We start from the raw sequence: 13,432 nt of genomic DNA, 5'->3' as shown, positions 1-13,432 counted from the left end.
TTTAGATTCTCCTCACTATAAACCTCAATTTGTAATGCACCATGTTTTGCTTTTTTATTTTTATCATAACTTACTTACTTAATCCTCTTTGTGTGCGGTCACATATATGGCCGACACCAAATAACGCCAATGTTGTCTGTCCGTTACAAGCTTCGTCACCTGGCCCCAACTCCACCCAAGAGCATTCATCTCCCGCTCCACCAATCTCCAGGTCTCCTTGGGTCACCCCCTCATTCTCTTGCCACCAGGGGTCCAGTGCATGGCCACTCTTGGGATGGATGTCAGTGGCATTCTGCAGATGTGTCCAATCCATTTCCATCTGCGGCGTTTAACCTCGAGAGAGATGGGCTGCATGTCTGTCCTTTCTTAGAGTTATTTTTATCATAAAATACACTTAAATCAGTTTAATTCATTATCCTAATTTGAGTCATGTTCCATATCTGTGAAGTTGGATTGATCTAGCATCACACTAGTCTATCAAAATGTAAGACAGTTCCTTGTTAGGTAGTACCAAAATAAGTGTGGAACTACTGCCTAGTTTTGGAAAATCTGAAAGGTGGTGCCATGGTTAACCCATCGGACATAAGGCTGGTAGGTACCGGCTCCCACACAGAGCGAGTTTTAACGACTCAGTGGGTAGGTGTAAGACCACTACACCCTCTTTTCGCTCACTAACCACTAAGAATGAAAAACAGATTGACGGAAATAATGATCCACAGTGATTAATCAACCTTCCTGGAAATTGTCAAACTCGAGAATGACAACCCACATGTACAGGGCAACTGCGTGATGCACGTGCAAACTATGGAATGTGTTTCGGTGTGTTGATAAACAGACCTGATCGTTCTTTACTAGGATATTTGTGGTCAAAATGTATGTTCGGTCTAATAGTTGATATTAACATTAATATTTCAGGTTCCCCTACTTTTTTGGAAGAGTATATATCGATTTGAAGTGTGCAGTTTTAACTATGTCACTAGTTTTGTCACTTTGATTTCTATGTTTATTTTAAAGGTACATCAGAACTCCAACTGAACGAGGTTGACTCCAATGTTTATGTTAAGACCAGAGCATATGAGAAAGGAAAACAATTGCTGAAGGATCTTGGCATTGTCGTTTTAATAGGAAATCCAGGATCAGGAAAGACAACCCTTGGTCTGACTCTCATGGCACATTTTAAAAATAAAGAGAAAACACATCCATTATGCATAACACATTATTCCAATTTTGAAGACGTACCTGTGCCAAACAGTTCTGATAAAGAAGGTTCTGCAGACAAAATTGTTGTCATGATTGATGATATATTTGGAAAATCAAATCTTGTGTCTGAATTTTATGAATCATGGAATCTGAAATCTGGGATAATGTGGTCACTTGTTCAGTCTGGCTTGATTAAATTTATAATTACACTTCGAAGAAAAGTATTTTCCGAATGTACTAAGCGTTTAACACAATGTCCTCTGTTTAAAAACATGCATCAAATTGATCTGCATAGCTTCGAGTTTTGTTTAACTGTAGAGGAAAAAAAAAAGATTCTTGACAACTATCTGGAACAGATTGTAGTTAAAAAGGATCAAGGGTTTTGCGCAATGACTGAGGATGATAAAGCGGATGCCGTATCAGAAACATTTACTGAGTTAGGCTTCCCTCAGTGTTGTAGGCATTACGTCAGCTCAGAGGAAACACAAAAAAGAGGAGCTTTGTTTTTCAAGAAACCTGTAGAAATTCTCCAAGAACAGTTAAACTCAATAAGAACATCTAATCGGTACCAGTATCTGGTTCTCTTGTTACTGCTGTTTAAACAGGGGATACTGAAGACTGACTGCTTAGACCCATTTAGAAGGGATGAAGCTGTTAATGCCTTAATTAAACAGCTGAAAGACGTCTGTGGTATCAACACAGATATTACAGGAGGACAAATAAAGGAGGCTGCTGATGTGTTGTGTGGACTGTTTCTGTCTTATAGTGATCAGAAAAAAGAATATTCATTCATCCACCAGTCAGTATTTGACATACTTTTTCTACAATTTTCATCAGAATTTCTTGTCAAAAGTATTGAAATTTGTCCTGTAAGTATGTTACTTGAATGCATTATCACACCAAACGTTTCAACGAAAGGCGATATTACAGTCCTTGTAACAGAAGATAATTACGAAGCTCTTGCTGAGCGGTTTACACAATTGTTGAAGTCGGACTCTGCCGGACAAATTCTTTGTCACCAGTCATTTGAAGATGAATCATTTGTAACATTTTTAGTTGAGAAATTCTGGAATTCTTTGGTCCCAACTGACATTCTGACAAATGAAGATGCATTAAAGATGGAGAATTTAAAAAGCATAACTGTGGGTAACACAGAAGAAACCTTTGTTTCAACAACACCACCGAGTATAGCAGTCCTTTTTAACCTGACAGTTTTGTCTGACTATTTTGCATCCGGCCTTCAGAGAATCGAGGTGCCCATAGATCAGCGTCAAGAGCTTCTGGATAACTCGTTTCTCATGGGCAATAAAAAGATGGCTCAAATGTTGCTCAGGTGTGGCACTGTTCCTACAAGGCGAACATTTACTGCAGCTGCCGCGTCATATACGGACGATGATGGATTATTTGAGACACTTTTGAACAGTAGATTCAAGTTGGTGCTCAGCGTAGACGATTTGGGGTCCATGTTTTTGCTAGCACTTGACAATGCAAATGGGAAAATATCCAATCTGTTGAGAGATAGAATAATTGAGATGGAAGATAATTACCACTTCCTTAAACGGGCTGTCAAACTACTGTTGGTTGTGTGTGCGTATGTTCAAGATAACGATGAACTTATGCGACGTTTCCAACCTGAAGCTGATACCCTGTTTGAAATGTTAACCCTGTATCTACCATGTAGTGACTATGACTTTGCAGTTCAACTAGCAGCGAGTTACAATAGTGCATTTATTCTGAAAGAGCTTGCATTCTTGCATCCAGAATGTCTGGAGGACAATACAGAACTTCTTTGTATAGCTTCAGATCATTTCTCTATGGAATCATTAGCTTTTTTGATTCAAGGAGGTGAAAACACAGATATGCAGGAAGTATTGAAACACACACTAACATATAACTGGCATTGTGATGACATTCGTCCTGATAACACTTTTTCTGGTCCTGATAACACTTTTTCTGAATTGGTTTCGTATCTGCTGGATAGAGGGGCTAATGTCAATTTACCTGATGTTGACGGTAACTCAGTGTTACACTGGACATTTGATAAATTGCAAAATTTAATTATCCTTGATACTGTAAAGGTATTAATTGGAAAGGGAGTAAACGTTAACTTGAAAAATAATAAAGGAAATACTCCACTTCACGAGTTAGTACAGATTGATGTACTTACAAATGTTGTGGAAATTGTAAAATATTTAATAGAAAATGGATCTGATGTAAATATTTCGAATGAAATGGGGTTAACCCCACTGCATCTAGCATCAATGAATGAACAAGGTGCCGAAGTTGTGAAAGAATTGGTTTCAGAAGGTGCCAGTGTGAATGTAAGAGATGCACATGGCAGCACTCCACTTCACATTGCAGCACACAGTTTTATATCCAAAACTGTCGACTATCTAGTCACAAAAGGATCAAATGTAAACACAAAGAATAACTGTGGTAGGACACCACTCCATGAACTATGCATATCTTTTAAACGTGAATGCACAATAAGCAACTCTGAAAGGAATATAACTTATGATACAGATAACATGACAATGTTGTATGACTCTGGTAGATCATTAGTAAAAAAGGGAGCAGATCTAAACAATACAGACGATTTCTTAAACACACCACTTCACTATGCTGCTGAAGGTAATATCGTTCAACTTGTGAAATATCTAGCTAAAAAGGGCTCAGATATAAATAAACGAAATTCAGTAGGCAAGACGGCATTGCACCTGGCAGCAGTCCCATGGACAGAACATTGGTACTCTTTCTGTCATTTGAAAACTGTAAAAGATGATTATCAAAATTTGATAAGCTCTCTGGACAGTAAGGGTTATTATCTGCTCTCACCATCTGTTATTGATGTTACCACAGATAGCAATTCATTGGACTGCTTAACATATCTGGTGGCAACTTCTAAATCGAATATGCCAACTAAAATTCGCGTAATGTTACTTTTTGCTGGAAGACATTTTAAAAAAACATCCAATGATTGGTTGCTATATGCATTGAAGATTTCACGTGATGCTATGGAAGAACTAATTTCAAGTGGCGCAGATGTAAACGCAGTTGATGACTTTGACAATACTCCACTACACATTGCTGCAAGGTGTCACTCGGAAAGTGTGTTTTCTCTGATAGAGAACGGGTCCAATGTAAACCATGAAAACAAAGATGGCAGAACGCCTCTTCATGAAGCCGTAAGACCCAGTGTCTTTAACTGGATTTGTCGTCCTGATAGGTTAGGGAGTAGTGACAAGTCACAAACAGATAAGTTGGATAGTAGTGATAAGTCGCAAACAGATAAGTTGGACAGTGACAAGTCACAAACAGATAGGTTGGACAGTAGTCACAAGTCACAAACATATAAGTTGGACAATAGTGACAAGTCACAAACAGATAGGTTGGACAGTAGTGACAAGTCACAAACAGATAGATTAGACAGTAGTGACAAGTTACAAACAGATAAGTTGGACAGTAGTAACAAGTCACAAACAGATAAGTTGAACAGTAGTGGCAAGTCACAAACATATAAGCTGAACAGTAGTGGCAAGTCACAAACAGATAAGTTGGACAGTAGTGGCAAGTCACAAACAGTTTTGATAGTGCAAAGCTTAGTTCTAAAGGGAGCCAACGTAAATGCAAAGGATACCTTCCTAAACACCCCACTTCATATTGCAGCAGAAATCAGTTCTGTAGAGTGTGTGGAATTTCTAATAGAAAAAGGAGCTGAGGTTAATGTAACTAACAAAAGTGGAAAGACCCCACTTCATTCAGCAGTAATGCCCATCATATTTCTTTACAACAGTCGTGGACATTGTTTTAAAAAGGAATGTTTGAAGTTAGTCCAACTACTGCACAAAAAGGGCGCCAATCTGAATGCTACTGATATAAATGGTAACACACCACTTCACATTGCTGCGGAAAATAATTCTGTAGAATGTGTAAATTATCTGGTAGAACAAAAATCAGATGTCGACTTGCAGAATGCCAATGGCAAGACTGGACTTCACTTAGCATCAGAAAGTGACTACGCTGACGTGATTTTGGAACTGATTCAGAGAGGAGCTGACCTCAGTGTGAGGGATTCACACAGTAACACACCTCTAGATTTGGCCATAAAGTCAGGTGCTGTAAAATCAGCGAGATTGTTGGTTGAACATGGAGCCAGTCTAGCTGTATTAAACGAATGTGGTGACAATGTACTTGACATTCTGATGCAAACCGAGTCAAAGGAAGATTCTCCGAGCACAGGAGTTGGTTTTCATCAGTTAACAGTGTCTAGCATGTCTGAAGATATTAATGATGATGATGATGACATTATTGGGGACTTACCTACGACTGAAGATAATGGTCTTGGTGATTGTTCAGATGATGATTCGGATTATTATCCTGAACGTCGTATTGGTAATGATTGCTATGGAGATCTTGATAATGATCTTAGGCATATTTATTACAATAGATTATTTTCATCGTGTTTGGAGAAATAATTTTGGTAATCACACGGATAGATATCCACAAATAAGATATGAATGTTTGCTATTGGTTCTGATGCACAAAGCCAGCAGCTCCAGCTCCAGAAATGCTCTATCTCTATGATAGAACATATTATTACCCATATGGTTAAACATATATTGATACATATCAAAGTGATCGCCCCACTAGAACGCCGACTGGGACGTAACACTTCGACGTCACACGATGACGTCATCGATTGGCGCACTACAATCTTACAGCAATGTCAACTAAACGAGTTGAGTGCTATAAATTAAGATCGATTTTGGATAATAAATAGGATATTAAATTCGCTATCATTTCGTATCATGTTTATGTCCCTCCTGAAACAATTTTAATTGTCACTCACTGAAGCTCGTACCAATTGAAAATGATTTCACTCAGGACATAATACGAAATGGAAGCTCATTTAATATCCTATAATTATGTACAATTATATACAATAGATCAGGGGCCAGTGCACATGTTGTTAAACAGCATGGACAAAGTAGCAGTGGGCGCTTAATACATTTTACTGTTACTAATGAAAAAACATAGTGGGTTTAATCTGTGGCACTATATGTCAAATTACCAAATGTTTGGCATCCAACAGCCGATGGGTAGTAAACCAATGTGCCCTAGTGGTGTCACTAAACAAACAAAAATTTGTATAGGTATTTTACAGGTGTGTGCAAAAGACATTAAAAAGGGAATAATAAATCACTGGAAGTCAAACCAATTGTAGATATCAAATATTTGTGATCGTTTTTGTCTCGTTTTGGCCCAAGCAATATAATTATTCTGTTGTGATTGATTTGTCTCGATAGACTCCGTTTACCAGTCTGCCCCAATTGATGGTCATGATTGGTACATCAAAGGCAGTGGTACGCACTGCCCTATCTGATCAAAAGAGAGTATGCAAGAATATTTGTTTTGAAAGGACGGTAGTGGATCCCCCCCCTCTCTCTCTCTCTCTCTCTCTCTCTCTCTCTCTCTCTCTCTCTCCGTCTCTCTCTCTGTGTGTGTGTATGAATGTGAGTGTGTTTGTGTATAAAAATATGTTTCACCTATAAATCAGCCTGTCTGTTTGTCTGCCCTCTCTCTCTCTCTCTCTCTCTCTCTCTCTCTCTCTCTCTTTCTGATCAGGTGTTTAAATAACCATAATATGATAGACACAAACAGCCATAGTTTAAGATGTGCAGAGGTTGTGTTAAACGAATGTTCCTCTCCTTTATCGTGCCATAATCTCAGCTGGCGTCTTTAGATCAGGTCATAGGGCTTTACGTGCACATTCAGAACAAGCTGTTGTAGCGCACGCCTGTCAGGTCATAGGGCTTTACGTGCACATTCAGAACAAGCTGTTGTAGCGCACGCCTGTCCAGGTTGGCGTCTTTACCCACACAACCTATCTAAAGGGACAGTCCTGAGTTTGCTCCATTCTAAAATGTTTCTGACTAATAAAATATTTCTACAATTAAACTTGCATACTAAATATATTTTCTTGTTTAGAATATCAGTGTCTGTATATTCAATGTCTGTACATTCAATGTGTTTCTGGTCGTCTTAATATTTATAAGAAGCCCAAACTGGATTTTGTCTTCAAATAATTTCCTACGTACGAAATATTTTTTGTTTTTTTTTGAGGAATTAAAATGAAAATTAACGTAGTACAAATATTGGAACGATCAGAAACATGTTTAATATACATCCACTAATATTGTATGCAGAAAAATATATTTGATATGTAATTACAATCGTTAAAATGTCTGTTTTGTCGATAACATCTTAAAAATTGCAGCAAATTCAGGACTGTCCCTTTAAATAGGTTTTGTTGGTAAAGACGTCAGCTGAGATTATGGCACGATGTTTACCACTAATAAAATATTTCTATGATTAAAATTACATATGAAATGTACCGGTATGTCCTAGTTTAGAATATCATTGTCTGTATATTCAATGTGTTTCAATGTCTGTATATTCAATGTGTTTCTTGTCGTCTTAATAATTGTAAGAAGCCCAAACTGGATTTTGTCTTCAAATAATTTCGTACATATATATGACAAAATGATTACCGGTATATTTCTCGTTGCTTTTAATGATGGTAATATACATGTGTGACAAACTGTACATTTCTACTGCCTTTAGTGGGTATGATAATACATATATATGAACAAATTATTATATTTATTGTTGCTTTTAATGATGGTAATACATCTCACTTATGTGTGACAGACTGTGTACATTTCTACTGCCTTTAGTGATGATTATACATATGTGACAAAATGTGTAGATTTCTTCTGCCTTTAGTGATGAGTATACATATATGTGACAAAATGTGTACATTTCTACTGCCTTTAGTGATGAGTATACATATATGTGACAATGTGTACATTTCTACTGCCTTTAGTGATGAGTATACATATATGTGACAAAATGTGTACATTTCTACTGCCTTTAGTGATGAGTATACATATATGTGACAAAATGTGTAGATTTCTTCTGCCTTTAGTGATAATTATACATATGTGTGACAAAATATGTGGATTTCTTCTGCCTTTAGTTGTTATTATACATATATTTTTTTTAAATGTGTAAATTTCTTCTGCCTTTAGTGATGATTATACACATGTGTGACAAAATATGTGGATTTCTTCTGCCTTTAGTTGTGATTATACATACATGTATGTTGTTATACGTTGTATACATATATTGCCTTTAGTATTGATAATACATGTATATCACAAAATGTATACATTGTTATTACCTATAGTGATGATGATACATGTGTGTAACAATGTATACGTTGTCATTACCTATAGTGATGATAATACATATGTGTGACAATGTATACGTTGTTATTGCCTTTAGTATTGATAATACATGTATATCACAAAATGTATACATTGTTATTACCTATAGTGATGATGATACATGTGTGTAACAATGTATACGTCGTTATTGCCTTTAGTGACGATAATACATATATGTGACAAAATGTATCCCTTTTTATTGCATTTTGTGATAATAACACATACATGTGACCAAATGTGGACACTTCTACTGCCTTTAGTAAGAATATTACGTGTATAGTGATTTTCCTAGAAATTTGGGGCATTTTCACCATTTTCGGGGCACTTGTTTTTCATTAAAAATACACAAAAATTAATTGAAATAAACATTAATGTAATTTATGTGCTTGCTTTAATAAATAAATGGCAAAAGATATAAAAAGCATATTTTATTAATTAATAATACCTTTTTGGGTGTTTTATAAAGGTAATTTTAGAATTAATTAGTGAAAAAGGCTTGTTTAATCTCAGTGCAGCATGGTGCTGATTGAGGCAAGATGGTGCTAGACTATTGAGGTATGGTGCTGCACCATACTAAAACATGTTAGGGAAAACACCAGTGTATGTGTCAAAATGTATACATGTCTAGGTACGTTTAGTGCTGATATTGGAAAACATATATGTGTCAAGATGTGCACATTTCTATACTCCTTTTAGTGATGATTACACATATATGCGAAACAATGTATACATTTGTAGTTACTTTTAGTTATGATAATACATATATGTGACAAAAATGTATATATTTCTTCTGCCTTTACTGAAGACAATACCTAGAGAATAAGGGACCGTAACAAAAGTATATTGAAGCCAGAGAGACTAAGTCACTTAGTCGGGGGGGGGGGGGGGGGGGGGGTTTACGTTTGCAACATCTCCATTTAGTCTTTTTATCACTTTTGGCTTCACTTGCTTTGAACTTGAAAATCATCATACAAACACAACCCAAAAGGCTTTAAAACACTGGCCAAGGTATTTATTGTCGACCTACTGCCCATGTAAACCAGGATATCAAGGTGGCTAGGTATGTATTACAGTGAACTCTCGTTATAACGGCCATGTTGGTACCACACAGGTCTTGCCGTTGTAACGATCGTAAAGAGTTAGCTCTCTTAGTATGACAAATGGTTTGGCAATCATGTGTAACACTAATAAATAATAAAGTAATGAAACAAACAAAACAAAAAACAAACAAACAATTGTTGTTATACATCTTGAGTGTGTTTAGGATGATTTTCTTTAATAAGAGTCACTTCTCTTTTTTCACTTATCGAAATTTGCGTGTGGCGTCGTGTCACGGGTGGGTGTGATATTTTCTCCCAATAAACAGCGCATTAAAACATTTCACGATATATTGTAACTTCTAATTAACAAAAAGAGACTTGACAGGAACAACTCAACTCTGCATCAAGATATTAACAACAATACAAGTTGTTTAAAAAATCTCTACCTTGCACATCAAGCGCTTTGCGATCAGCCGTATACTAATCCGGTTGGTGTCAATCGTCTCCGGTTCGGCTCAGTTTGGCAGCATATCAAAATGGGAATACAAGTTACAGCTTTTTTAGAGCAAGGGTCTTGCAAATTAGCAGTTATACATTTGTTAGAAGATTTGTATGCCGTTATAAAGATCAAGAAATGCATTAAAACAACACGCTTGTTGTCGCAAATTACTGCCGGTACCGGAAAACATTGTTTCACTATGTGCATTCATGAATAAATACTGTTTGTATCTTTTATATTACTACTGTCTTCCTTTGGTCTTTTCCAAACCTTGTTCTGTAACGTCAATTTGGATGAAGCCAAAGTCAACTGCCCATTTAGTCTTTTTGAGGGGGGTAGGGGGTCAGAATCAAGACTAAGTGACTTAGTCTCTCTGGCTTCAATATACTTTTGTTACGGTCCCTAACTAGTTAATGACGTAGGATATCGAGCGGGAATTTCTCATTCGGCCTGAACAGGATAAAGCCGATATCCTACATCATTAACTAGTTATTGTCTTTATTTTGCAAACTTAAAGGAGGGGACAATTAAGGCATTTGGCCTGGTATGCATAGTCAACGATATATAATGCACATTATTGCTTAATATCAACAAGTATAATTGTATAGTTAATTAATAAAACGCTTAAATGTGACAGCTATTATATATAACGGGCACAGCCATTTTGTACCATCCTAGTGAATACGCCCTCTGGCGAGCTACTGGTTATGTAATACCTAATGAATCAGGAATTAGTCATCGCACTGAAGAAACAAAACATACCTGATTTTTCCAGATGCATCGCAATGTTCTCTAATAACCAAGTATATAATTGTTTTTCAATACAAAATAAACCACCATTGTCAAATTAAGTGTTGAAATAACTGTCTTATGTTTTGTACATAAATTAACACACGTAATGAAATAATAATCAAGAGTGTTTTCTTGGTTAATTGGTCTTTTCTTTCCGTGGCCTGTACCTGTGGTTTCTGATTGGCATGCGTATATTTAGACGGTCCCCAGACACTGTGTCTAGACACCAAAAAAGACGTGCCTCTTTTATTAAGATCACAGGGTATTGTGTGATAATCGCGCGGACACCCCTCAAATCGTAATGTACATTATCAGCCATCCTGTTTTATTACTGTAATTCTGTAAAACTCTTGATTAAGTAGACTTTCCCATCTAAAATCACAAAACTGACCAATTGCGTTGTCCTAAAGAAAAGAAAATTACCACTTGGGTATTGTGAGTGGTCGTTTTTATGTTGAACATACCCTACCAATAGGCCTAATAATATGCATTTTTTTCTGTGGATTTTTTAAAAGAGTAAAATACTATAACTCCATTTCGTTCAATTGATGCAAATTGAAATATATTTAGTTAAATAGTTTATTATACTATCAAGTCATTTATGTTGTTTTACAAGTCAGGTTGATGAAAGTGAAGCACCTTGTCGTAAATTAAAACGTTTGTTTACACTGTGCCCCAAGCTATACCACCGGACGTCTCAAAAACGAAACAAAATGGCTGCCCCCAGTTAGCAGGAATAATCACGTTCCTTTATTAACTCTAACATTATGCGTTTTTCATTTGTTAAAGTGTCAGTATGTGTTGGTGGTCCGGGTATGCATCTTTCCAACACATAAAGCTCTTGTTTGAGTTGACCCTACCTTTAAGGTGAGTCTATCCATAGGTCTTCCAGAAGGATCCGGAATGACAACCAGATAAACAACACTAAAGTTGTGTCGGAAATAGAATAAAACTGATTTTCGTCGATTATGTCTTTCAAATTAAACAGACATGTAAATATTTTGTAAATATCTATTTAATGATATTCTACCTAATTTAGCATTTACTTGTTTGGGTTCTCATTGATGTGCAAGGTGGTGTTTACTTTTGAAATCAAAAGAAAGATGTCAGTAAACAGGTGATTTGTGCATTTGGTCCGGGTATGCATCTTTCCAACACATAAATCTCTTGTTTGAGTTTACTCTACCTTTAAGGGGAAAAGCTATTATTTCTGTTATTTCAGATACATTGTACGATGACGCCACACGTCATAATCTGCTAGTATACATTTATGACTTTGATTTAATCAGTCATCATAATCGGTTGATAGAAACAGTGGTTTACTGGATAAATGTACATATATGTGACAACGTGTTGATTTCTTCTCCCTTTTATTAGATTAATAAATGTATATGGGGGCAATCTTTTATTACGTATGCATTTTGGGGGGGTGGGGGGTTGAAAATTTAAGAGCCATTTTGCGTACGCTTGCGTACGGCGGGGGGGGGGGGGGGGTGTTATTAGGGTAAAATTAAAATATATATATATATATATATATATATATATATATATATATACAGTAATGAAGGACATTGATGGGCGTGTGTGCAAGAAGTGTGGAATCTATTTCCCATCAATAGCGTCAGTGACCAGGCATCGCCGTGGAGGAGGGTGTACGGTTGAAACAATGGATGAAGGGCCGGATGCCTATGAGGCCATTCATGATGATCCTGAACACCTCAACGGCGACGCAGTCTTAACTGAGGAAGCAGAGCCTGTATTTGCACCGCCGATCTACAGAAATATTTTTGAGGCCCTTGGTGTACCTTGGGAGGCATTGGATGAATAACACTACAAATTTTCTCATTGATCTAGGCAGTCCTATTGTTTATCAATATTTTGTTGTCATGTGCCCCAAAAAGTTGTACCTACTGGTACTAAGTTCCGACTTTTAGGTTTATAGTTCCGAGTTAGTTCCAGTTTTATAGTTTTGTGATTAAATCATTAAACATGATTTTAATTTTTTTGGTAATTAAAACAGAGCAGACGTTCCGGTTTATAATACATTTAGAAACATTTTATTCGTCGTCAAGCGTTGTTTAATACATTTGTACAATGAGCAGTATTCATTAATTATAGTATACCATGATGACATCGACGGTGGCATTGTCTACATTTACTGGTGCTGACTGACGTTCTTTTGCGTATGTACGCAAGGGGGGTATGGGCATTGGCGTACGGGGGGGGGGGGGGGGGGGGGGGGCAAAAAATCGGAAAATTGTGCGTACGTACTAAATGGATGACCCCTATGACAAAATGTACACATTTCTAGTTACGGTTAGTGATGATGCTGATAAACATATGTGATAAATAGAGATTATTATACGAGCTTGTGTATCGTACTGATTTTACGAAACGAGGGTAAAACATGAATCCTGTACGATTCACACGCGATTATAATAATTTCTTTATTATCCACATTATTCAAAATATTATTTTATGAATAACAAGTTAGGACCATTTGTAAACTGACTGGAGTGTGTTCTGTATTGTGATTGGTTAATTACATTCTTTTTCCGGGATCAAATAGATAATAATACCCGGAAAGCTAATGACGCCATTAGAAAGTGACG

General features: G+C 36.6%; 2 protein-coding genes across 3 annotated transcripts in view; one reads left to right on the top strand and one right to left on the bottom strand.

Moving 5' to 3' along the window:
• Positions 1 to 13,432, bottom strand: part of LOC121387192 (folylpolyglutamate synthase, mitochondrial-like) — a 336,339-nt gene that overhangs the window by 217,658 nt on the left and 105,249 nt on the right. The gene's annotated exons all lie outside the window — the stretch shown is intronic.
• LOC121387078 (folylpolyglutamate synthase, mitochondrial-like) overlaps positions 1 to 13,432 on the top strand; it is a 99,915-nt gene that overhangs the window by 25,605 nt on the left and 60,878 nt on the right. The window contains exon 8 of one of the 2 annotated variants that reach the window (XM_041518090.1): positions 1,015 to 6,722. The exons of the other annotated variant lie outside the window; for it this stretch is intronic. Within the exon in view, the coding sequence (XP_041374024.1) occupies positions 1,015 to 5,675 (4,661 nt within the window). The 3' untranslated portion in view covers positions 5,676 to 6,722. Of the gene's footprint in view, positions 1 to 1,014; positions 6,723 to 13,432 lie in introns of those variants that run through there. 2 annotated transcript variants of the gene reach the window in all.

The sequence above is a fragment of the Gigantopelta aegis genome, chromosome 13 (genome assembly GCF_016097555.1).
Source record: "Gigantopelta aegis isolate Gae_Host chromosome 13, Gae_host_genome, whole genome shotgun sequence".
In the NCBI taxonomy this organism is placed as follows: Eukaryota; Metazoa; Mollusca; class Gastropoda; order Neomphalida; family Peltospiridae; genus Gigantopelta; species Gigantopelta aegis.
This window is presented reverse-complemented; position numbering and strand designations above follow the sequence as displayed.